Raw genomic sequence first — 24,982 nt, forward strand, 5'->3', positions numbered from 1 at the left:
CAATAGAAGGTGATTTAAATTTATTAAAGGAATGCTCACGAGCAGCTCCGCACTAAATTAGAATAAGTCATGACTGGAGAAGGAGAAGGCCAAGGCAAAGGCAAAGGGCCAGAGAGAGGACGGACGGGATGATACGGGACCGGACCATTTGCTCATAAAAACTCAAGCAAATTGAATTTGTGTGCTCTCGGCCTCACCGAGTGCTCGCGCGCGTGGTAATGCTGATGACCGTCACCCGATCCCGATCCCGAATCCGCTCCCGATCCCGATCCCAATCCCGATCAGGCTTGTAAGTATCGACACGAACGACCGCGGAGCGCGCTCTCTCTCTCTCACACTTTCTTATCAGATGCGAATGCACAACATACGCGCTCAGCTCATTTAAATCTCGGCCAGGCACAGTCCCCAGTCAGCAGTCAGCAGTCCCCAGCTTCTAAAAAGAGTCAACGATCGAGTCTCTCCGGTGCCTGCGATTTGAGCGCGCTCAGATCGCCTTTTGTTAACACCATAATTTACATTGATTTATGTGCTTAGTTGACTCGGCATTTTTAATCGGTCAGTCGAAACCATCCAATCCCATTCCATGCCATGCCATGCCATACCATTCCACTCCATCCTATCCCATATCCATACCCATCCGCACATCTCTGCATCTCCACATCTCTGCCTGCCTGTGCATGTCCCCGCGGAGTGTGCGCGCGGCGCGGCTTCATTTGGTTATAATTAAAATGTCGATGTTATCTACCAGATTTGGACATATTGGCCATTATGTTTGAAATTTAAGCGATTTCTATGCGCGTATTTTGATTCTGATTTCGATTTCGTTTGACTTTTACCTACCATTCCATACCCATACCCATAGCCATCTCCATCCCCATCCCCATCCCCATCTAAATCCCCTTCCCTCCTCTCTTCGACAGTTGGCCACACAATGAATATTGATTATATTAATATTTAATAACGTTTTTAAGAAGCCTTTTGAGTGTTAAATGCTTATTTATGCTCGTTGCCAGAGTTTTCGGTTGTGTGTTTCGGTTTCTGGTTGTTTTTACCCGTCACTGAGTGTGTTTTGTTGATGGAATTGATTATTATGCGTGAAATCGGACGAATAAATTCTACTGTTGTCACATCGGGCATTGGAGACCCATTGAAGACCTATTGGGTTACCGATTTCAGGTTGTTCCTTAAAAGATCTTCCTAGATCTCTCAATTCCCATCCCATCCACCATCCACTATCCACCATACATATTCACTTATGTATCTTTTTCGAATGATTAATAATTCAATCCGCACCAAAAAACGAAACTTCTTGTATTTCTTGCACTTTTATTTGATACTCCCCATTTTTGGGAGACACTGCTCACACACTTATCATACAATATAGATATCAGTTCAAAAAAAAAGGTTTAAAAAAAAAATAGTGTGCTCCGAATGGGCATGCATTGTATTGTTGGAGTTTAGAGCCTAGGTTAGGACTAAGTTATAGTTATAGTTACGGCTACAGTTACGTACATACATTCATACTATATGTGTAGATATTGCATACTCTATAGCCTTAAATGGTGATGAGGTAAGTCGGCAGCCAGCGGCCAACGGCCGGCGATGAATAATATACTCGTACTAGTACACGTACTCGTAATAATTATACGTACTACATACTTGGAAGGTACGTACTTGCATTCGGATTCGGATTCGGATTCGCATTCGTAACTATCTATTATGCAGATGATGGAAATGTGCATTAAATGGGACAAGCGTGCACATACTCGTACGAGCATGTACCAGTAAGTATTAGTTACAATTTCAGTTAATCTAAAGCGTGTCCACACACAAATGCCGCCTACTATTGTTGCTCTTGCTCTTGCTCTTGCTGCTACTGCTGCTGCTGCTGCTGCTGTTTCAGTTGCAACCTAGTGTCCGGACCGGGGCAAAAGCAAGACCCCGAACCGCAGCCAAGTAGGTGAGCAGCATTTTAACTTTGGTTTTCGATTTGTTTCGTCTACGAATGTAGTCGCGTCTCATGTTTCTGTCCGCGACACGCACGGATCCGCCTGCGACCGCCCTGCGGGACCCACCATTCCACGTAGTTACATACCTACGTCGCTGTCAATCACAAACGCGCACACAACTCAGGTTTTCAATTAGACTCTGCCGCCGGATCACGGGTTTGTCCCGCTAACGGTCATGCTTTAGGAACTGCAGCGTCGCCGACCCATCGGAGGATGACAGGCGGGCCACCTTTGCCGCCGGCGATTCGATTTCAGCATCGGAATCGTCGTGCACGTTGATCTCTTCATCCGAGTCGGACGATGAGTTGTCCACGGTCATGGTTGAGCCGCCCGTCCCAGTCCCACTCCCACTGCCAGGGCCACTGCCCTCCGGCCCGGATCCCACCCCGGTGGAGTAATGCATTCGCGAGCGCTGCTCCTCGGCCACCGTCAGAGATGCTGCCACCGCATACTGCCGGGCAAGGCCCAGAAAGGCTGCCGCAGAAGGAGAGCTTACCAGACTCCGGAAGGCGCTGCGTTCTCCTCCCATCGACAGGTGGCTGGCGGCCGATCCACAGCCTCCAACTCCAGAGGGAGAAAGCTGCTGCTGCTGCTGCTGTTGTTGCTGCTGTTGTTGCTGCTGCTGCTGCTGATGGTAGTGGCTGAGCAGCTGCAGCGCCGCAGGATGCGTCGGCAAGTGCAGTGGATGGTGGTGATGGTGGCCCCCAGGTGGCCCGTGCAGTGGGTGCAGTATCACGGATGGGGGTGGTGCCTGCGGAGAGTGCTCTGAGCAGAGGGGAAGCGACTGCTGGGGCGGAGCAGGAGCTCCTCCCACAGAAGCCGCCGAGGCTGAGGCGCTGCTGTGATTACTGGGCGTGGGAGAGCTGGCCGGAGCGTCGTTTGATTGCTGCGAGTGCAGCGGATTCGCGGGACTGGACCGCTGCCGCTTGAGCAGGTTCATGCGCTGATGGCGACGCCACTTGGCCCGGCGGTTCGAGAACCAGACCTGTCAATGTACGAGAAACAAAAGTCAAGAAGGTGTATCCCTCAGGGGGCAATCCCTCCACTCACCTGAACTCGCGCCTCGCTCAGACTCGTGCGACTGGACAGCCTCTCGCGGGTGCTCACGCACGGATAGTGGCTCTTGTCGAACTCCTTCTCCAGCTCCTCCAGCTGCTCGGGGCTGAAGGTTGTCCGATTGCGTCGGAACTTGGGCTCATCGTCGTCGTCCAAATAGTCGGAGTCGATGTGGCGGTTCTCGTCCGCGGACTCGAGAGTGTCGTGGCTGCCCGAGCCCGGCGAAATGGCTCTGTTCGGGGGGGCAGCGCTGGCCATCAGGTGAGCAGAGCTCAGGGATCCACAGTTCGGGGCAGAGACCGAGCTGCCGGCACTGGGCGGCAGATTGGCCAATGTGGGAGCCGCCACAGACCAGAGAGCCGACGGCGGCGGCGGACCGGGCACCGATTGTCCACCTCCCACATTGCCGGCCGGATGCCAGGTGAAGCTGCCGTACGGATGCGGGTGGGGCGGGTACAGGCCATAGGCGGCGGTGCGAGCGAACTCGGTGGCCACCCGCTCGGCGGCCCGGTTTCGCAGGATGCGATTGATGCTGCTCACCGACGGGGCGGTGGCATTCGTACAGACACCTGCATGGCGGGAGGGCACAATTAGCGGGAAGTCGGGATAGAGATTCGAGATTGCAGATTCGAGATTGAAGATTGTGAGAGGCGGGGAGACTCAAAAGCGGCCGCCGATCAATCAGTGATCAATCAGAGCAGCTCCACTCGGATTATCGGGGGGACTTTGCCGCCAATTATCTTCGCTTCGCTCCTACTTACCTTCGGAGATCAGGCGCTCGCGTATCTCCCAGGCGAAGATCGTGGGGTTCTCCCGCTTGTATTGCTCGATTTTGGAGACGACCGTTGGCGTGGCTACCTTCGGCTTTGAGCCACCAATTAGGCCCGGTGGTCGCAGGGAGCCTGGAAAAGCGAACACGAGCAGAAAAACGCATGAGACAATGGATTTATGGATTGCAAGCGCGGATCTGATGACTTATGTGTCCTGAGTGATGCCCGGGCCCCTGGCTTATCCCTCGGTTTAATAGCTTTATCAACCATCGCCATCGACATTAACAATTGCGGAACAAGTGAGGGGAGAACATTTCTACGTACATACTGTTACTCTCCAGCAGCACGCACGTACCCCGAGCCCTGAGCCCCGAGCCGAGTCGAGTCGAGTCGAGCCGAGCCCGTACCCAAAACCAGAAATACGCCGCATTTTGATTAATGAGCCTGCGGTCTTTAGCCACCACCAGCCAGGGTTTATGCAATTTTAAGTGGCTAAATTACACACACACGGCGCGCTCTCGACTCTCGAGTCTCGCGGTAGGGGACTCGCCTCGGAATGGTAGGGCAGTGCAGGGCTGGTAGGGACATTGGATAGGGACAAGGATAATAACATGTTTATCATCAAAATTAGCAAACAAATCGAAAACAAAGTGCCTATTAGTTATCCGATTGAAAGGGGCTCGTAGAGGACGTTTAGTGAGTAGTGTCAGAGGATCTCCCAGTATTACTTACCCAACAGCTTGGAGACTGCGCCCTGCTGCGTCAGCATGTGCTGGGCGATGTCGTAGCCACGCAGGCCACCAAAGCGGGAGAACTCCAGGAGGCGGTGTTGCGACATCAATGTACCAAGCGTGCTACCCGGCCCAGCCGTTGGACCGCCACTGCTGCCGGCTGTGCCCCCGCCAGCGCCAAAGCCCGGCGGTATTTGCACAGATGGAGGCGACGTGGTCGTCGCTGCTGCTGCTGCCGCTGCTGCCGCCGCCGCCGCTGCTGCTGCCGCTACTGCAATTGAACGAATGGAATCGAGTGATAATTGGCCATTGTCATCATTATTCCGGGGCTGTTGTTGGTTGTTGTGGCCGCTGTGCTGTCTCCCGACCACAATGGTTAATTATGATAAATTAGCCGTTAATTGTGTTGACTGATCTGAACTGAACTAAACTGAAGCCGATGGATGGTGACTGACTGACTGACGGACGGATGGCAGTGCCAGTTCTAGTGCCGGTGCCAGTGCCAAGCCAATGGCGATGGCGATGGCGATGGCGATTCTCCATCGAACTAATGCCAAAATGGAGTCCACATCCCACGCAATCGCAGGGCAGGGCGGATTTATCAATTTAATTGAAATGTGCCTCGCGCGTACAATTTGCGGCCAAGACAAAGGGGAAATTAAAAATTTGGCATGTACACAGCTGCTTCAAAGTCTGTGAATTACGCTAATTCGACAGAACAGTAAGTATATAAATATTTACTGGCATACACATACCCGTAGAGCAGTCACAATACGTATCGTACCTTTCGGCTTGAGCGGCACTCCGTCCGTCAGTACTCAGGCCGGCCTATCCCCCATAATATGTATAATTGTCAATTAGCGGTTAAATGCGCGTTTCACTCTGCTTGTTTTCCGAGTAAATATTTTCAAGATACAATATGTATCGCCAGTACATACATACATTGTACATGTACATATATGCTCGCCATCAATTGTGCCGCAAATCAAATGAAACGAGTTATTTTCTCGAACAGAGATCATCCACAGGAGTGAGAGAGGATCAATAGTGAAACTAATTTCGAGCCAAATTTGGAAACCAGTACGGGAGATACGCATCTGGATTAGCCGTCGGCTAATCGTCGGACAACACTTACCACTGGAGGCATGCGGGGCCAGCGATGTCATTCGTTGGGGATGGGGCTCCATTTTCCAGTGCGCGGCTGAGAGGCCAGAATTTGCAACAGTAAGCGAGCCAAGGTCACGGTTCAATGTCGGCTCTATCAACATTTCTAAGAATCGGTCTATTCGCTTAGGTTTTTATTTGGTTTTATATTTATTGTAGTTCCGTTTCGTTCCGTTCCGTTCTGCGAATCACGTTTCACAACACAGTCACAATGTAGTCACAATCAAAAACATACATAGAAGAGGACGCGGATATCGATTATGGGACTGGATGGAGTTGGATTTGGATATGGATATGAATCCCACGGATAATGGGAGTAACGGAAAGTGCCAAGCGGAAGTGCCAATGCAGTGGGCTCTCTCTCCTGCTACTCACTTCCTTTTCGTCGTCTCACTCTTAAGTATAACCGATTTCCAATATAAATATAGAATTTAATTTAAGGAAAAAAACAACAAAAAAAAAACGTCGTCTCACTGACTCTGAAGACGGAACCCCGCACGGAACATTATTTCACTGCAAATCCGACTGTCCATGAAACAGTTAGAAATCTTGGCCTTAAAGCTTGTGTATGTCCAAACGGAACTTTTACTGAACCCAAATTTTTTTTGTTGTTTCGTTGTGCGCGGCCGAGAGCAAACTGTCGGTTCGGTAGTCTCGCTTTGGCCGCTAGACTCGGATCGTTTCGTTTTCTCTCGGCTCGAATTTCACCTGGCTGTGTTCCCCTGGCAGCCAGTTTTCCATCTCACTCAAAGTTTGAGTGGAATATCCAGCGCAGCGCCGACCGGTTTTCCGCACTGGACTTTCATAATGGCGGCCGTTGAGGCCGTCCGTCGCTAGCGTGCGAGCGGGACAACTCTACCCTGCCAATGGGTGTAGTGCTCGCTCACAAATCAAACGATTACCGACTCGTTGCCGACGCCGACACATCAGAGTGTACCGAAGGGAGCGGAGCGGGGTGCGGTGCGGTGCAGTACGTTGGGGAGGAAGGGAGGCAGCCGCGTACTTCAGCTTCAGCTTCAGTTCCCCTAATTAGCTGCATTCATGCATTGGGCGTTAGACAATTACGAGCCATTGGAACCATTTTCTAAATCTCTTGAGCTGTTGAGCAGAGTCAAAGATGTAGTTCCCCATCTTCTAACATCTAAATCCCATATCGATCGGTGTTTACATATGTATAGTCAATTTGGCATTAAATTAGCTAAATTCAACGTTTGGACAGCCCAAGTGGGATAATATAATCTGTATTGCCTTTAATAAATCACATTTTTTAAGTAATTATTCAGTATTTCTAGCGTGCGAAAACAAACCGTAGATAAGATGGTCGACGAAGTTTATACCCCGATACCATTTTAAAACGGAAGAAACTGTGTTCCAGAAGATCTCCTACTATATTTACTTTAACTTATTATACGCCAAAATAATTTTAAGTTTCCAAAATCATTTTAAGGCACTTGCAACTTGCTTCTATGTTTTTCTGGATTAATCTGACGATTTTCTAAAACACCCCCAGTTTTATGCAGCCCTAGGGCCGCCACCTCTGGAACATTTATTTACGAGCTAATAATATTATATGGAAAACAAACATATACAAAAATAATAATACAAGTATAAGTCAACGAAAAAGTCTTGATTCAGATTTTTAGCGTTTTCCGAATAGTATTTTCAAATATTTTTTTTGTAGTGCTTTAATTCAACATGGAGGGCTGTTTTTTAAGTCACATTCAGAAAAAGGGGTTGTTTATGTAACGTATATAATTAGTTTAATGTATTTATATGGAACAATTCAGTAATATGTTATCTTACCAAAAATTGATATTGCGTAAAAAAAGTTAAATTCAAATATATGTATATTCATTGATTATACGAATTTCCATCTTGGCGAAAGCTTAAAGAAAAGTTTTCCAATTTTCAATATTTACCCAGCATTTTCAGTGGAAGAATGTACTCTGTTTCACTTGGGATTCCTCTACAGGTATGCACGTATGTATATCTGAATAAAAACCCTTACATCTTCAAGTCCGTCTCTCTATGTACACAGACATCACGACTTTAGCTTTGATAAATGAAAATATGTACATGTACATATGTACATATGTACAGGTATACAAGTTTTGCAAAGATAGGTCGTTGTCTTGGGTGCGTGATGGATGATTGATGCGCTGCCTGGGCAAAGCAATCCGATGTGAATCGAAACTGCAACTAAACTACACATGGCGTGATCAGATCAACGAGCCACACAGAACACACAGTCGAGGAGGCTGCACAGAAGCCAAATCGCATCAAAGCTTACGAATTGAGTGGCTCCCGGCGGAGTGGCTAGTGGATGGGAGACGGAAGACGGAAGACGGCAGACGGGCGACCGGACTGAATGCCGATTTAAAAAGCAATTACCTGCCCGATTCCTGGACCAGCAGCAAAAGCAGAACCATCAGAAGATGGAAATAAATCTGCAAGTGAAACGGGATGCATGTACGTATAAGTGGAGAATGCATCGTCTTGAGAGAACCGTCGATAATGAGATGTCTCACTAAGCTGATCAGAACTGCTGAATACTACGAGTATTTGCTGGTACATATGAATGTACATATGTTCGGATGCAAAGTGCACATTATGGCACACATCGATTCGTATATATTGTAGTACAAATCAAATTTGTGAAAGGCGAATCATGAATGAACCAACGACGACAACGACAACAACAACGACAATGACAACGATGGGGCTGACGATGACGTTCGAGGGCTTTTGTGCCAGAGATCCAGAGCAAACGCAAACAATCGAACAGGAATAATTTACTAAGTAAATAAGACGCGAGCCCGGAGACGCTGGAGAGTAGCGTGCGCCCTCGCCCCATCGAGTGGCACTTCAACAATCAAGCATTCACACAAGCAGATGGCTCGCAGCCGTTGGCGACCACCTAAACGAAAATTTCATTTGGTTTCGGTTCGGTTTCGGCCCCGTCATCACCACCGGCGCAATCGCTGGCCGTCGTTCCTGCCGTCTTGTCCGTCTTGTCCGTCTTGTCCGTCTTGTCCGTCTTGTCCGTCTCCTATTTGCTTATGCACACATTATCAACGTACGCCCGCCTTATGGAGTGTTTGTTTACCTAATTCGATTACCGATCGCGTCCGTTCGCTCCATAGTCCACAAGACACTTGACCAGTTGGGTGGCACACATGCTGGGGTCTTTACGAGGATTGCTTAGGGCGAGTGCAATCACACCACAGATGCAGCAGATGCAGGTGAGGCACTAATTTGAGGACTTCCCTCAAGGGGGATTCAACTTATGTTGAGTTTTTAATAAATTCTGTAATTTTTAGGTACCACAAAAGTGCATACAAATCAAATTTGTACCTCCAAAGTATATTTCATTGATGTGGCAACGCCATCACTCCCATTTGAAATATAACCGACGGGTGCTAGAGATGGCACATCTTACGGATAACAGGCTCTAGAGGTGCGCAATTACCGATAGACGTATATAACTATTTGAATGTTTAACCACTAACCTAACCATACTGTATATAGATGTGCCAGATCATACACCGAACATGTCGCGAACGAACTTTCTGGATTAGATAATTGGATTGGATTGGTTATATTAATACATGCAGAACTTTGCTGGGGCTGGCTGGCTGGCATGATGACGCGCCGGTGGCTGGACGCCTCAGCCGAAAAGCGTGGGAACCCTGTTGAAAGTAATTGAAAACCGATGATCCCAGCTCCCAACAGAGATTACGAGTTGTTTATTTCTTCTGAGAGCCTATTTTATGATACCTTCTGAGCCGCTTCGGTGATATTCCCACTTTAAATCAGCGTCCTCTTTTTGAACCGGACGCCCTCCGGCGGACTTCCCCTTTTAGTTGATGCCAGATCGATACTGCATCCACTATCGCGTGCATCGCGCCAGCAACTAATATATTGTTGATTTACTTGTTTTTTGTGATCTACAACGTAGCTCTTTAAGAGAACAGCTGTCTTGAGACGGTATACCATCACATATCCATTGAAACAATAGTTCCGTAGTATTTACATCAGTAGTTCCCCACGAATGAATTACAGATATTTACTGTTCGTTTGATAGAGTTTATTTCAGTGATTCATTGCAGGATAGGATTCATGCGACTTCCGTTCAGGTTACAGGTGGGCGGGTGGCACTTCCGGTGTGATCTCTACTTCTTCAGCAGCAGGGGGGCTGTGTAAGCGGCAGCAGCGGCATAAGGGGCTGTGTAGGCGGCTGCGTAGGGGGCGGCGTAGGCAGCAGCGGTGTAGGCAGCGGTGTACGGAGAAGCGTAGGCGGCAGTGTACGGGGAGGCAACGTAGGGAGATGCCACATACGGAGACGCCACATAGGGAGACGCCGCCACGTAGGGAGAGGCAGCAACGTAGGGGGCGGAGTAGGCCAGGGGAGACACGATTCCGGGCTTGGCGGCAACGCAGGCAATCATAGCGAGGACAACGGCGGCGACGAACTTGAACATCTTGGAAGGATTGGGGTTTTTTATTGTTTTACTTGTTGAATGGAACAAATGCAACTGATGCCCAAACAGGCGGTGGGCCGTAGCTTATATAGCTATTGCCCCACACACAGTGGAGGTTGAGTGCTTGCCAAATGGCCTTGCAAGGTCTCGCGCCAGCCCAACAACCGAATTCTGAGGCCCCTCTTTGGGCACGCCAGTCACGTATGTAGTAGCCCCGTAGTGGTTCGGCACTAGCGACACAAGCGTCGTGTGCTGTGGGGAAGTCTCTTTTAACTAAGCAGCATTAAGCAGGCCAAAAATTAATACCAACTACCAGCCTTTGGTTTTTCGAACGGTCGAAGGTTGCCCTGCCGGCAGACCTGCTGTGGGATTGGTGGCTATAAAACACGTCGTTCATTCAGCAATTGTCATCAGTTCAGTTTGAAACACTCGACCGTACAACAATCCATTCAAGATGTTCAAGTTCTTCGCCCTCGCCTTCATCGCTCTGATTGCCTGCGTCTCGGCCAAGCCCGGAATTGTGGCTCCTTTCGCCTACTCTGCGCCTCTGGTGGCTGCTGGCCCAGCGGCTGCTGTCTACAGCCGGGAATATCACGGAAACTTTGCGGCACCCTACGTGGCAGCAGCATCTCCTTATGTGGCATCCCCATACCTGGCATCTCCTTACGTCGCCTCTCCGTATGTCGCTTCCCCTTATGTGGCATCTCCATATACTGCTGCCTTCAGCGCAGCTCCTGTTCTGCTGAGGAAGTGAATGCAGGATGAATGGAACCAATGAAATGAATTTTAAAAAAATATGCAAAATATAAAGCCTATATCAGAAATTAATGAATCTCGTTCGTTCTTACTATCGGCAATGATTATTTGCTTTAAGGTGTTTGGCAAAAAACAAAGTCTACAGCCCACGGGAAGTTCTCCCCCGACGTCACTGTCTTGTAAGAAGAATGCTGCAACGTTTATAAAATTGTTCTTCGGTTTTAAATTTTATTCAGAAGTTCTTTGAGAGTTCAGTTTGAGGCTGGGGCTGGAGTTTGGGCCGTCATTACGGCGGTTCAATTTTTTCGCGCAATACTGATAGTGTGTAGAAGCTTTCAATGTTCGGCTAAATTTTCAACCATCGATAAGCTTGATGGATTTTTCCAGCCCTAGTAGCAATTTCAACCGATAGACGTAAAAATATGTCCATCAGGGTGACCGTTTAAACCTAACGCGAATGCCACAGAGAGCGAATTTTGCTCTTTTTGCAGTGATACTTGTATTATTGTTTGTTTTTATTATTGTTTTTAGTTATGTCTATGCCTAATGATAAATTTATTTCATTGCTGAAAACATATGATTACTAACGATCAATACTTTTTATTAACTACACACACATCCACACAAAGATCATAAGAAACCAAATCTAAATGAAAATGGAAAAAACACAGTTAAAAATTATCGCTATCGATATCAAATACAAATCTACAAAGACAATAATTTTCATAGTAGCACCATTCCCATCACTAACATTAAAAGCTTTTGTTTTGGTGCGAGCTTTTGCTTGCGAAATAATTTTGTTGCTTTCGAGCTCCCACTAAACAATCCGTCCAGTTAAAAGGCCGTCAGTGCTTAATGCTTAGTTGTTGCATAGATATTCGTAACGATAGCATATATTGTAGAGAGAATCAAACCAACAGCAATGGAATTCGAAACAAACAATAGTGCCAGTAGTACCACCATCGACAAAATTGAGCCATCCCAAGCTCCAGTGCTGAATATATCTGGAAGACGTGAAGACACTCCTCGCATTTGGGAGATAAAGAAGACGGCTGATGCTACAGATCGACGGCAGGCACACCCCAAAATCAACGCTATGACATTTCCAGCAATCCTACGTGGAATTCTGTTGAAATGTAGCTCTCCACCACCTCCAATCGATCCGTACAATGTCGACTACACACAGAGTCTGTGTTTCCTGTGTCTAAAAAAACCACTCGAACGGAAGCGTTTATACCATATGTTCCTGTCGACGCCTACGGCCCTAGGGAAGGACTACAATCAAGTGAATTCCATGTACAGTAATAGAGCAGACTTCAAAATTGTAAACCAAATAACCGTGAACACATTCTGTGCACGATCACTGTACCGCAGAGTTCAAAAACACTTTTCCGATGCTGTGTGGAACAAGAAAGGGAATGTTTTTGAGATGGAAATGATTGCAGACACAGACGTCTGGGCGATTTCACATGATGTGTATGAGATGCACAATAAGGAAATGGAAAAACTAGTTAATTACATAAAGTACTTGAGAATTACAAAGAACTGAACCAAAACTGATTTACATTTTTATTAAAACTCTTCTTTAAACATAGCAACTAACTATGTTGGACGGCATCGATTTACTACCCAATAAATGGTGCCGTATGGATGTTGTGATGGAGACAATCTTTGTCGTTCATATTAGTGAGATTGAGCATGGTCTTCTGGACTAAACTAGAGGGTGCTATCGACATGCGTCTTCGACACATCACTGAGCACTCGTTTATTTTTTTTGGAGATGATCACCGGGATGATCTCCCAAGCCACCCATCAGTAGTGCGGACTCTACAACTTCGTATTCCGTGCTTGCGTCTTTCGGTAATTGTGTTAAACTGTTGAAAGCCACTGAATAGCCTAAAGCTCTATCAGTAAAAAAAGGCCACAAGAGGAATTTTGAAGAATTCAAAGTATTAAGGAAAATTCTTAAGGCCTTTGTTTATTTACATTTTTCAATATCCGTACACACTAAAGTAAAAACCTCGCGGTCAATGTAAACTGTTTTAATGTTTAATGCAGAATAAAATAACTTATATATATGTGTTTTGAAGTCGAATTAGCGCACAGGTGTTCTTTGTTAGTCTTCAAAGTTGCTGCCAGATCGATTTGCACAACCACAAAGAATAAACGCCATTTAACTGATCGATCAAATTATTATCTCTAGCTATTCAAAATGAGCAAAATATATCATACCCTTGGAAGAAGGATATTATAGAATTGAGGACTTGCTTGTCATTTCAACAGGTCATTCTGAGAAAACGTCATTATTAATGTATCAAATCAGCTTGGAAAGCAAAATTTTAACATGAATTAAAGGAAATAGGGTATACAATTGCCCCACTTCATAAATATGTAGTTGATATGTAACCAATGTGTAGTTACCATGTAGCTAACATGTACAAAATGTAAATTTTTCATTACCTTTTTTGTTTAAACCTTATTCTATAAACAATCCAACCGACATGAGTTCTTTTAAATAGCCAGTCTTGTACAAAAGTATTTCGTCAATCAGATAAAATTATTTGTTCAGAGCTGAAAGTCTAGCCAGTAATATCAAATCGAATATCAAAATCGGGGAATATGGTTTCCAGCCCTCGACGGAGAACGATTAACCCATTGTAGACCAATGGGTATATTAATATGCCACCGAAAATAATGAAAATTTAATCATTTTAGCGTAGTTCAGGTAAAAGATATGGTTTTTTTTAAGCTCAGATGGCATGGATCTACAAGAAGAATTTACAATTAGTAATATTTTCCGCCATATACCTCAAGTCATTGAACTGTTTTAATAAAGGGGGCTTAAGTGGGCTCTGTTCTCCAGGCTCATCTAAACGAACACTGACAACAAGATTTTAAATTCTAAATAGAAATTTAATTTAATTTATCAAGATACATTTTTACAATGCGCACACTGCTCCTAAGCAAAGCGGACGAGCACTACTTGGAGAAGTGCGCACGAGAACACCGGTTCTCGTACGGCATCATCATCGGCCATGTAAGTAACACCGCCACGTAGATTTGTTTGTTGTCCACGGCCCCGCTCGCTCAACTCTCTACCCCTCGCGCAATGCAATGGACGACGACGACAGCAAGCCGATCTGACCAAAACGTTTGTGGTCCATTTGGCCAGGAATAACGAAGAGGATGTCGACCTGGAGGACTTGACGGAAGTCGGACTGACCATAAGCTCACAGGCGTTGGCCTCCCAATGGCTGAGCGCAAGCAAAATGTGTCCCGGCTCATTTGACGTCATCGGTATGTATGCTTGCGCGCCCACTGAGGGGAGGAAGTACCATATAATGTGTTTGCTTTGCTTTGCAGGAATCTTTGTTTCCTCAGTCGATGACCAGAGTGCCGAAATAAAGACGGCCAAAAAGATATTCTCTGAAGTCTTCGAGTGAGTGTCTATTATGGAATCCAAAAAGAAAAGCGGCTGAATTTTACCCTTTCCTGCAGCATTCTATTGAAAAACAATAATTCTCTCGGCATATATACCACCGATTTGGCACAGAGCGACTACGCATTCCTCTCGTACTCCCTGGCCAACAAGCAAGTGGTGTGCAAGAGTTACACCTACGGCAAGTAAGTAACCAGCTCCGCTCCCCCCTTGAGCCCCAATCGCGGGTCAGTCGTTGAGCTACTCTGAATATTCATTGTGTATCTTTTCTTTTACCAAACGAATTGCTTACACACTATACGTATTCAAATAGACATTGCAAGAAAACGTATTTTACGGCAAACATAAAATGCATCATATGGTAAATAACATGAGAACAACTACTCGAATTTGCATCAGTCCAATCAATTTTCATATCCTTAGCAGATTATTATAAATCGTTTTCGCATCTAGTCGTGATATATGATGATTTAGTTTTCTTTCCCCTGTTCGTACAATTCTGATTTCTCTGAATGCATTTTATGTATTAGTACACCCCATAATATCGTTATATTGTATGTGTTGTATTTAGCTTTCAATTGTGCCTCGCTTGACGGACTAATGCGAACTCTATTTATCTTGTCCCTTGACAGCGGAGGTACCTTCTCCAACATGGAGTTCAAGTTTGTGGACAGGCCGTTCGAGTGGATACAGATTGAATGCTCATACGACTTGGAGGACATCTTGCCCATAGTGGAAACGGTGCGTCGGATCAACATAGAGGACCAGCTTAAAAATGTTATACTTGCATTTCGCAAAACAATTCTTGTCAGCGAGGTGTTTCTTCAGAACGAGTTCGTCGGGGACACCATCGACCTGCAGACCTACATCAAGAAGAGTAAAAGCAAAGAAGAAGAACTCAAAGCCGCAGCGGCTAACTCTGCGACAACATCAGATAGCGATGTATCCGATGCTCTGCGCCTCATGGGCTCACAAGGATTCGTTGGCGGATCTGAGATCATTCGTGCCAGCATTCTACTCCCGGTAAAGTGTCAGCTTGCCAAGCCAACAGATATTAAGGTGCGCGAGTTCAACGGCTGTCTGCGTATGAGCGGTATCATCTCTACGCGCATCTACTGCAGTGCGCGGAACAGCATCGCGGACGTGAAGCGCTACCTGCGCGATGACGTTCTGCGCTCATTGACAACGCGCATCCAAGTCTACTGCGATGGCCTTACGGACCCATATGTCACCAACGAAGCCACCTTTATAAGCGAGCCGCCACGTCGAGTATTCTTTAGCCTACCATCAGAAGGCCCGAGCACATCTACCGCCGTCGCTGTGCAGTTCTCTGAATACCTATTCCGTGGTGAGGCTCCCACCGTTGTCGTGGCACAGGCAAAGCAAATCCTTGACGTGGAACTGGACCCAGAAGCAATTACCATGGATGCCGAGGGACAGCCGGACGATATTAACTTTGCGAACGTCCTTGCAAGCGGAGACCAAGAAGACGACATACGCAGCACGACCAGCTCGATGCCAAACCCGGAGCTGTCGCGCAGCCTCTATATGCTGGGCATTGCCGTCGCCCTCCTGGTGCTGATGACGTCGGTGGCCCTTCACTACATATTGACTGACAAATAGGCAGCTGGGATGCCAATCGGATGCTCTCCTCCCCCTATATGTAGATCTTTGTACGGAATTTTTTTATATACAGATATACTATTATTTGCAAGTGTGCGCGTGTGCACACTCACCTCTCTCTTGTGATCGTTTGTTTTTATAATCCATTGTGTACTCGTAGAGGTAAAAAAATGTGTATAGGGGTCACGTTAAATAATTTTATTGTGGATAAAAAGCGTGCGCGGCATTTAACACCAATAAATATAAACTAATGCGTAATGTACATTTCTTTCGATCTTTGGTATTTCCCTTCCTGCGTTCATCTGTTTTACATCTCAGGAAATGATTTATCAGCAGAGCAGCAGAATTTGGAATTGTTGGAATTTTGATTACATATGTATGTGAATTCTGCTCAATTCTGTAGATCTCTTGAATTCCACAGCAATTCCAATAGCGCCATAAATCGTATACCCATCCGGGTATTTCGATTCAAAATAGCTCTAAACTGATCTAAACGGGTTTCGTTTCTGCCATCAGACCTGACTTAATTGACTTAATTTGCTATTCTACTCATTTTCGTTAATTGATCATTAAAATACTTATTAGACAGGGTATAAAGTCAAATACTTGCATTATTTACACATTGATTTGATTGTTGAATCTCTTAAAAATGTATAAAAATGTTCATTAAATATGTGCCGCCAACTAAACTGTGGTTAAGTACATTGGTGAATCTCAGATTTCTGCATGTTCTTAACTTAGCTTACGGGAATACGAGATATACATACATATATAACTTTTTAACATATAACATAAAGTTGGGTCGAGTAAAAAAAATTATTTACGAGTTTCTATGTACATAAGGGAGCCCAGCTAGAACGAGATTTGGAGTCGAAACATCGTTTGAATGGTTTTTTTTAAACCCTTTTCGAATAGACTTAATTACATGCATGGACTTATTTAGGGAACTTCTAGCTTTCATAAGTTTGGGCTCGTAATCTGAGGATTTACCTCACGGATCTTAAGGCACTTAAGGTATACATTAATCTTTCACAGCCTCTGCAACAGATCGGACTCAAGTCCCCAGCATCAATAAATCAATCAATCAGCAATGACTACTGCATCTTGCAGTTTCCATTGCAGTTAACCACGGACCACACCCAGTCGACGTAGTTCGGCACCCGGGCATATATTCCGAATTTGTTGCGCTTGGCGCAGCCATCGCCGAACGAAGTTATGCCAAAGATGGTCCACGGATGGTTGGGCTTGGTGGTGTCACGGCACAGTAAAGGGCCGCCCGAGTCCCCGGCACAGGTGTCGATGAGTCCACGGCGGTGACCAGCGCAAAACATGTTCTGCAATAAAGAATTCCCATATAGGATCCCGATAGAGTCTTGTATAGTGATAAGTACCTTTGTGATGGTGTAGTCGTGGTAAACGTTTCGGCAGTTATCCATTGGGATGATGGGCACATTCGCTTTGTGCAGCACGCTCGTGCCCGCCGCATCGTGGTTGCGACGCTTTCCCCATCCGATCACCGTGCAGTCCACATTTTTGGGCAGTGCCTGAAAGGGTCGTGGCAGACAAGAGTAGCCAATCCAGGTGGTGGCATTGGCTGGCTTAGGGAGCCTTTGGAGAGAGGAAGAGACTGGCAGATTGAGGAGGAGTTTCCAGGTTAGTTAGACGCATTTCTACCCACCTTAGAAGTGCCACATCGCTGTCGACCGTACGCCTATCGAAGTTCGGGTGTTTAAAGCTCTTCAGCACCCGCAGCTGCACCTCGGATCCGTCCTCGTAGTCGAGATTGTGCTCCCCTGTGGGTCATATCATATAGCTAGCTGTCCCAGGACTAATTTTTCTTGAAATACCCACCTAGGCGTACGTAGAGCACCTTCCGAACACAGTGGGCGGCTGTTAGGACCCAGCTGGGTGCAACGAGCGTGCCTCCGCAGAAGGCCTCCTTGAAGCGGTTCAGGATGGCCACCTGCCACGGCCACTCCCCCTTTCTAGCCGCCTTGCCACCAATAATCTTCAGCATGTTGTTCATGTTGCGTCGTCCGCTCCCGCTGCGCGCGATGCCGCAGTGGAGCTTGATCGGCGTGTATTCTGGCCCACGATAGCCCTTGCTGGTCATGATTACCCCAAGTTCGTTGTTCGTAAGCCTGTTCATTGCGGCGTCCGACTGCCTGCGCTGCATGGCAGGAGCTGAGCCGGGACCAGGCCTCGTCTCATAGGCGGGCGTCTTCTGAAACTGGGTCTGCAGCCACTGCTGGCAGAAGCTTCCCTCCGTGTAGCAGTAGGCGATCTCGCGGAGCACCTCGCGACCGCACTGCTCGTTGATCCGACACTTTCTGAGAGAAGGATAAAAGGAATAGCTGGGGGTTAGGGACGACTTCGTCAGGAGTGGCTCAATCTTACTTGTAGCGTCGCGTGGTGCATTTCGGAGTGCACCTGCTCCACCGGCTCCACTTGGAGTAAATACGTCTGCGGCGTGGAATGAGTCCGTCTGGCGTGTATCGTTCCTTCGGCGACTGTGGCCAGCTGTCGTTTCGGAAGTCGAGGTACTCCTCCGACTCCGGTTCGAGGTTCTCCTGCTCGAGATCAAAGTCCTCGTACTGGAAAATGTCGCCCTCTAGGCCGCTGCTGCTGTCCACGATCATGTTCCGTGGCCGCAGGGACTTTGGCTGCAAATAGTCGTCAAAATCATCATCTTCGTAGGAGTAGCTCGGCTTTTTAATCCTTTGCGGACGCTTCCTGGGGCGTTGTCGTCGCCTGTGGCGATTGTGTTTGAGCACAAAGAAGTCGCCGCGCTCTCCGGAGTACCCCGAGTCATCAGATTCCTGTTCCTGCTCCTGCTCCTCATCCTCCTCGCTGTACACCACTTTGGGACGATGCGGTGGCACCCTGTGCACGACCTCCACCGATTCGTGGGGAGGACTTGGCGGCCAATAACTGGTGGGGGGCTCTGGCGGGTGTGCTGTGGCGTAGGTAGAAGAGGGACCACTTGAAGCAGCAGCCGCTGCATTGATGATTATCGACGGCTGGCTGTGATGCTCCTGCTGGATGTGCACCGGCTCTCTGGCTATTGTCTGATGCCACTTCATAGGTGGATGTGGTGCCGGATGGCAGCTGCAATGCATAGCACACATACCGTACATAGATATATTGAACACCATAGATATTTGAATCAAGACCTAAAACTCCTCGCCACTCACCGTCGACACTTGCTCTGCTCCACGTGCTTGGTGTGACCACAACGGCGCTTCGCCTTGCAGTATCGCTCCCGTCGCTTGACGCACTCCTCGTCACAGGGCGTCCACTGGGTCCAGCGGCTGAAGGGCTGGTGATGGTTGATCGACCGTCGCCGGCCACTCCAGCGCTGGTGGGGCATACGCATCCGGTGGACCCGCTTTCCGTCGATCCAGTGGGAGCCATGGTACGACCGATGGTGGCCCAGTGCGTCTCGTATCTCTGCATTTATGGACCTTTTCGCCTCTTGGACGTGCCCACTCTGACGGGGAAAAGCATTTCAATTACCAACAGAGAAGGCTTCGGTTTCCTGTTTTATGGGACGGGACGTGTAATGCGATCTGCGACCCACAGTTTCGGACTCCCATTTCAGCAGCCGCCTTAGGCCGGTCGGAGGCCCTAAGGAGGCAGCCCCTCGACATTTGCTTCACCCAGCTTCACCCATCTGCCATAAATCAGACAATGGCACAGGCGAGATGTCGCCGCTTTTTATTTGAAGTGTCATTGCTCTCGACAGTTTCGGTGTCTGCGTTCGCATTGGGATCTCGTCTCCGAGAAAAGTACTTCGGTCCCAGCTCCAGTTCCCAATGCGACGCGCCGTCGGGCGCTATAAATAACATACGCTTTTTGCCGACACGGCAGAGCTGGCGATTGTCGTATCCCTACATCCACAGCCATAGCCACAGCCACATCCATCCCAAGTCTAAAATAGGCTTCGATGGCAGCCGCGTATCCCTATATAAATCCCCATATAACTGTTGCTTACAGAGGTAGTAATTGCATTTTGTTTGCTTTGGGATCTTTGTCGTTTCGGGATACGGCTCTCCCCAAAAGTATGCCATAAATATTTAGTAGTTATTGAAGAATAAATGAACCCAAGTATCGAACAGGGTATATTGCTCTATAACTATCGTCATATCAACTAAATTCCCACACTGAGATCCACGTTTAGTAAAATCCCCCGTAGGTCATGGCCGTCTGTCTATCAAATTTTGGGGAACACTGGAGCCGCGAAATTCTCATGAAATCATGCGGAAATACGAACCGAACCGAGCCGCATGCAATGCCCCCGGCACCACCTCAAGCTCAAGGAGACTCTGACATCGTTCCGGACCCGATTTTCAACCTACATATACATAAGTTTCGTTTCCCAATCAGCAATGACAAAAAACAAAAAAAAAAAACGAGAGTGCGACTAATTTGGACGCGGTAATTGACCTTGCAATTGTTAGTAGTACACACCACACCGTTCCGTTCCCCATGGAATGGAATTGTTTCGAGTTGACGTAATATTCAAATAGCTAGGTCAAGTGGGTGGGCGATCGGTATTTTATGTCAGCATCGATATCGGTATGGGTACCGGCATCCGAGCATTCAATAGACTCACCTGAGTTTCGACCAGCAGTTGAACAACTGACAGGAATTCAAAAATATAGCACATTACTTTCATGCTTAGTTGCTAATGATCTCGTTGTCGTTGTGTTGGATAATAGACCGTCCACCCGGGGACGTGATAAATGCACTGTACGTCTAATAGAGAAAAGAAAGAATAGTACAATACTGTATTAATGATTCGGAAAAGTATTGCCAAAATGTTCTGTATTTTAGAGTAAGAAAGAGATCCTCCTATGGCGACAGTTGCGCAACAGAAGCCAAAGAAAGGCTACTGGTTTTTGCAATAGTCCAATTATCTTATATAATGTATTGTATCTTTCATCTTGGCTGCACAAGCACAAGCACTTGTACTTGAACCTGTACTTGTACGTGTGGTTCGGTTCGGTAGGGTACTCTCAAAGGGGACTCATCCCATCCTCATGCTCATCTGACATGCTTTTAAGTGCCAATTCATTTGCCTAATTTACCCGAACTAAGCGACTCATTTGCGTCAAAGTAAAACAATCCAAGAAGTCTGCTCCGCTCCTTGTGGCACTGCACAATTAAACGATGCCAATGCCGATGTGATCCCGCTCCCGCTCCGCTCCGATCCCGCTCCCACTCCCACTACAAAGCAAAAACATTTGAACTTGTATAAGACCTTAGCCCAAAGCGATCAAAAGCGTGGGCCAGAAAGTGAAAATTAATTAGCTACATACTCATACATGTACTAATTACAAGCAGACTGGGGAATGGGGAAGGGAAAATTGAAAAAAAAAGCACAAAAACATAAAGATAAACTATGTACATACATTTTTTCAAAGGCACAGCATTGGGATGATGCTGATGCTGGTGCTGATGCTGATGCTGGGGATTGTGGGATGCGAGTGCCTTTGTCGGTTTGGGGTACGAGTGTTTGTAAGGGGGGGGTCTGGCAAACTAATACTCTCGTACTGGTACTCGTACTCGCATCCCCACCCCCACCCCCACCTCTCACCGCTTTCGAATCCCAACTGCACCGAGGAATTTTAAGTAGTCCCAGAAGCAGCAGAAGCAACCAGCAATGAGCACAGCCTGTTGGTTCACGCGTATGTACAGTACATCGATCTTACGTCAACACTGAATGTTGACCATATTCAGATGGCGACCCAAGTATCTCGTATCTGCTGCTCATACATATAAGGTCAGATGCGCTGAAACCAGCTCCCACCATTAAGGACAGCCGCAAGGCGGCAGGGCTGCTCTGGCGCTCGCTCTGGCTATGGCTATGGCTCTGGCTCTGGCTCTGTCACGATGCAGATGCAGATGCATCTCTCCAGTTAGCGGATTCTGGTTCTTCCCGCAATGACCAAAACATACCAGAAATGTATACAACAAATACATATGTTTATCAGGTTTCCATTTAAGAAAACTAAACCGATATTTGCCTTGTTTATCAATCAATCTTAGGTGTACAATTTCCACAAATAATAAACACTATTGTACTCGTACTACAAGCCTGAAATACACTCGAGAAATGTCTATGGATGTTGTGTCAGCGCTTCCATCTAATAAGCAATCCAATAAGATGATATTGGGTAACGCTTCCCGCCTGCCCGACCGGCTGTCCGCTCTCCTGCCTGCTGTGCTGTGAAGTGAAGAATGTTTTCGCCGGTTGGAAATAAAATTCCACAACAAATAAAGCGCTAGAGAACTATTCATACACCTGACGATATATGGGTATGCATTAAGGTGGACATTTCCCGCTGGAATATACATATAATAATATTATTTCGAAAAGTCTTACCATATCTTTTAAGGCTGTACTATAGCTACACTTTCTAGCAATAAAGCGACTGGTATTATAGCACAAGAACTATGTTACTCCCAGTATCAAGTGGAAGAGTCCACCCTAATTGTCATATAGTAGACGGAAATAGTACATTTGTGTGTGCGTGGAGCGACGCGGATTCTTAAATTAGAACACGATGCGTCCGCATAGCAAACAGAGCAGCAAACAGAGAAGCCGTCTCCGTCTCCGTCTCCGGCAGTCTCAGGCAGTCAGTCTCCCGAGATCTGCCTCCCTCCCGATCTGCGATCTGCGATCTGTGATCTGTCCGGGTAAACAAACCGCTAGCTGCCACTGGCGACCCGCAGCCGCCACTGGCACCGCCTCCGCCTCCACCTCCACCTCCACCTCCGCCTTCGGCAGCATCGGCAACCACAGCGCTTTGCCTTACCTTGACAAAGTGCGATTAAAAATCAACTATGACGGGGTCGACGCGTCGACTTGGCGTCATAAATACTCGCACCATAAAATTATCGCATATTACCCAGATGTTGGATTTGGAATATAAATGCCTGTGGCGGTGGCTCGGAAGCCAAATGTCCGTTTATCAAATTATCCCACCTTTTGCATACTTGCGAGTATATCTAATGGGCGAAAGAGCTCATAAATAAATATGTTTACTTGATCCCACCCAACGCCCAGCACAAACCAAACATGATCTTGCAACCCATCTTCAGGCCCTCCCACACCCACACCTTCTCGGCATGTGGTCGGTCAATAGGTTGTGTAGCTGTGGCTGTAGCTGTGGCTGTGGCGTATTTTGTTTGGAAACAGTACGCTCTGCTCTGCTCTGCTCGGCTCTTCGCTTTTTATGAATGAAATGTACAAATTTGGATCTCTGGCCAGAGATCAACAACTTCCACAGATGCGTTGGCTAAGCGGCCACTGGTGGGTCCACTAGTGGGTTGGGATGTGTGCTTATTTGCACCCAATCTCTAGCCGGCCAGCCAGCCTGCCAGCCAGCCACAGTGTCTGGTTGGACCGAGCAGCTGTCGCGCTGCGTTGCAGTGGCAGGTTCGCGGGCGCCCCCGTTTAACGAAATGCAATTTTAATGACGCACCGCACCGATTACCGAAAGATCGAGCTTCGTTAGCTTTTGTCTATCTGGTGGGCAGCGGTGGGAAGCGGTGGGCAGGCAGCCCGTGGGCAGTGGCTGTGGTGGCCGAAATCGCGTCACAGATTCGGGTTCTCTTAATTTATTAGTCGGCGGGACCCGTAGTCCGGCCGCTTGTATCGGAAACCGTTTTCGATTTCTTTTGTATTAGGCTACGCATTACACTATGTAAATGTGGTTCTGCGGCGACTAAGTTGTTGGCGGAAGTTGTTGAAAATAAATCATGCTTCGACTGGCGCACGCACACTGCCGCAGCAGATACGTCGGCAAAGATGCCTCTCCCTCGGCCTCCTCCCCCCTCCACCTCCACCTCCCCCTACTCCACCAAACACCCCAGAACAGTGCCGCCCATTTTCAACAGATGAATTAAACGCATTTTAAACACAGATGAGAGCACATATGTGCATATATGCTCATGTGCATGTACATGGATGTACATATGTATGTATGTATCAGAGTTCGCATGAATGCAGATCCGCATATAGCATAGTATATTCGAACACAGATTGTTGTCATGAATGAAACTTATATGTCGTACATACTCGTATATCAGGCGGCAACTGCACTTCGATTCGCAACTTTTCCGAATCATAGGAGATGCATTTTGAAGGTAATTTCAATTCAAGCCGATTCGATACGATTCGATTCGATTCGATTCGAGTCGAATGTCAACGTTTGCCCAATGTTTACCTGCTTTTCAATATTCTCAAAAGGCAGCTTCGCGCACTAGACAGGCACTTTATGTATTTCGTATTTGAGCAATTTTATTTTTACACAGACAAAAAATCAGCGGCACAGAGGCATAAGCCACACCACAAGAACTGCGATCCGTAGTGCGTTGCCTCTCCTCATAACTCCACACCACAGTGGCACAGTAGCACAGTAGCGAAGTAGCAGAGCACACAACGATCCGATCCGATCCAACCGACGGCTTCTCGAGAACTGAGCGGACGCCAATCCAACGTTCGCTCGGAGCTGAAAAAAACGTCCCATATGCGACGACTTTTTCCACACACATTTCGGCCGTGCACAGTGCGTTGGAATAGTGGGATAGTGGGAAAAATTTACGTATTATTTCGTATATGTAGCTTCCTCCAAGCGAAAAACCCAGGCCAGGGCACGCACATATGTCTGTCTGTCCATCCGTCCGTCTGTTTCTTTGCTGATCCAGACGCCGCCGAATCATGAGAAGGTGCCGCTGCTGGTTGTAAACCAAGTGTTACACGCCGTCGACGATGAGAAATGAACCAACTTTCCCGATGAAATACTTTACTGTTTACAATTAAATTTAATAATTTTATGATCGAAAAGTACACATATGCGTACGTAGAAACCTACACTTTGATTTGGATATTAAATGGCTAAAACGTATGCTATTTACATTGGCATGGAATTGCTTGGCTTTCATC

The 24,982-nt window shown here is 47.1% G+C and overlaps 6 protein-coding genes across 7 annotated transcripts; 3 read left to right on the forward strand and 3 right to left on the reverse strand.

The window, feature by feature from the left end:
- Positions 1-1,306: 1,306 nt before the first annotated feature.
- eyg (eyegone) lies at positions 1,307-6,411 on the reverse strand. The gene is made up of 5 exons (XM_001353358.4): positions 5,702-6,411; positions 4,568-4,837; positions 3,827-3,967; positions 3,060-3,634; positions 1,307-2,994 (listed from the first exon to the last, which is right to left on the reverse strand). The coding sequence occupies exons 1-5, from the start codon at positions 5,832-5,834 to the stop codon at positions 2,176-2,178; spliced, it is 1,938 nt and encodes a 645-aa protein (XP_001353394.3). The 5' UTR covers positions 5,835-6,411; the 3' UTR covers positions 1,307-2,175.
- A 3,461-nt stretch (positions 6,412-9,872) lies between these two features.
- Positions 9,873-10,295, reverse strand: LOC6900475 (cuticle protein 38-like). The gene has a single exon (XM_002134829.3). The coding sequence runs from the start codon at positions 10,209-10,211 to the stop codon at positions 9,903-9,905; it is 309 nt and encodes a 102-aa protein (XP_002134865.2). The 5' UTR covers positions 10,212-10,295; the 3' UTR covers positions 9,873-9,902.
- Positions 10,296-10,589: 294 nt separating this feature from the next.
- On the forward strand, positions 10,590-11,039 carry LOC6900476 (uncharacterized). The gene has a single exon (XM_002134830.3). The coding sequence runs from the start codon at positions 10,666-10,668 to the stop codon at positions 10,963-10,965; it is 300 nt and encodes a 99-aa protein (XP_002134866.2). The 5' UTR covers positions 10,590-10,665; the 3' UTR covers positions 10,966-11,039.
- A 685-nt stretch (positions 11,040-11,724) lies between these two features.
- On the forward strand, positions 11,725-12,768 carry LOC117184869 (uncharacterized). The gene is made up of 2 exons (XM_033383962.1): positions 11,725-12,491; positions 12,563-12,768. Exons 1-2 carry the CDS (start codon positions 11,890-11,892, stop codon positions 12,567-12,569), a joined length of 609 nt encoding a protein of 202 aa, XP_033239853.1. The 5' UTR covers positions 11,725-11,889; the 3' UTR covers positions 12,570-12,768.
- Positions 12,769-13,810: 1,042 nt separating this feature from the next.
- On the forward strand, positions 13,811-16,291 carry LOC4813200 (protein odr-4 homolog). Its single transcript, XM_001353359.4, has 5 exons — positions 13,811-14,004; positions 14,099-14,264; positions 14,331-14,406; positions 14,466-14,591; positions 15,039-16,291. The coding sequence occupies exons 1-5, from the start codon at positions 13,912-13,914 to the stop codon at positions 16,027-16,029; spliced, it is 1,452 nt and encodes a 483-aa protein (XP_001353395.2). The 5' UTR covers positions 13,811-13,911; the 3' UTR covers positions 16,030-16,291.
- Positions 16,207-24,618, reverse strand: LOC4813525 (uncharacterized). Of its 2 annotated transcripts, none has more exons than XM_015187329.2 (8): positions 24,264-24,618; positions 20,645-20,787; positions 19,224-19,519; positions 18,427-19,137; positions 17,881-18,359; positions 17,708-17,822; positions 17,421-17,637; positions 16,207-17,363 (listed from the first exon to the last, which is right to left on the reverse strand). In XM_015187329.2, exons 2-8 carry the CDS (start codon positions 20,705-20,707, stop codon positions 17,124-17,126), a joined length of 2,121 nt encoding a protein of 706 aa, XP_015042815.2. In that variant the 5' UTR covers positions 20,708-20,787; positions 24,264-24,618; the 3' UTR covers positions 16,207-17,123. The 2 variants fall into 2 exon arrangements, with proteins under 2 accessions (XP_015042815.2, XP_001353396.3); XM_001353360.4 differs by lacking the exon at positions 24,264-24,618 and adding an exon at positions 24,116-24,248.
- Between the last annotated feature and the right edge of the window lie 364 nt (positions 24,619-24,982).

The sequence above is a fragment of the Drosophila pseudoobscura genome, chromosome X, assembly GCF_009870125.1.
Source record: "Drosophila pseudoobscura strain MV-25-SWS-2005 chromosome X, UCI_Dpse_MV25, whole genome shotgun sequence".
In the NCBI taxonomy this organism is placed as follows: domain Eukaryota; kingdom Metazoa; phylum Arthropoda; class Insecta; order Diptera; family Drosophilidae; genus Drosophila; species Drosophila pseudoobscura.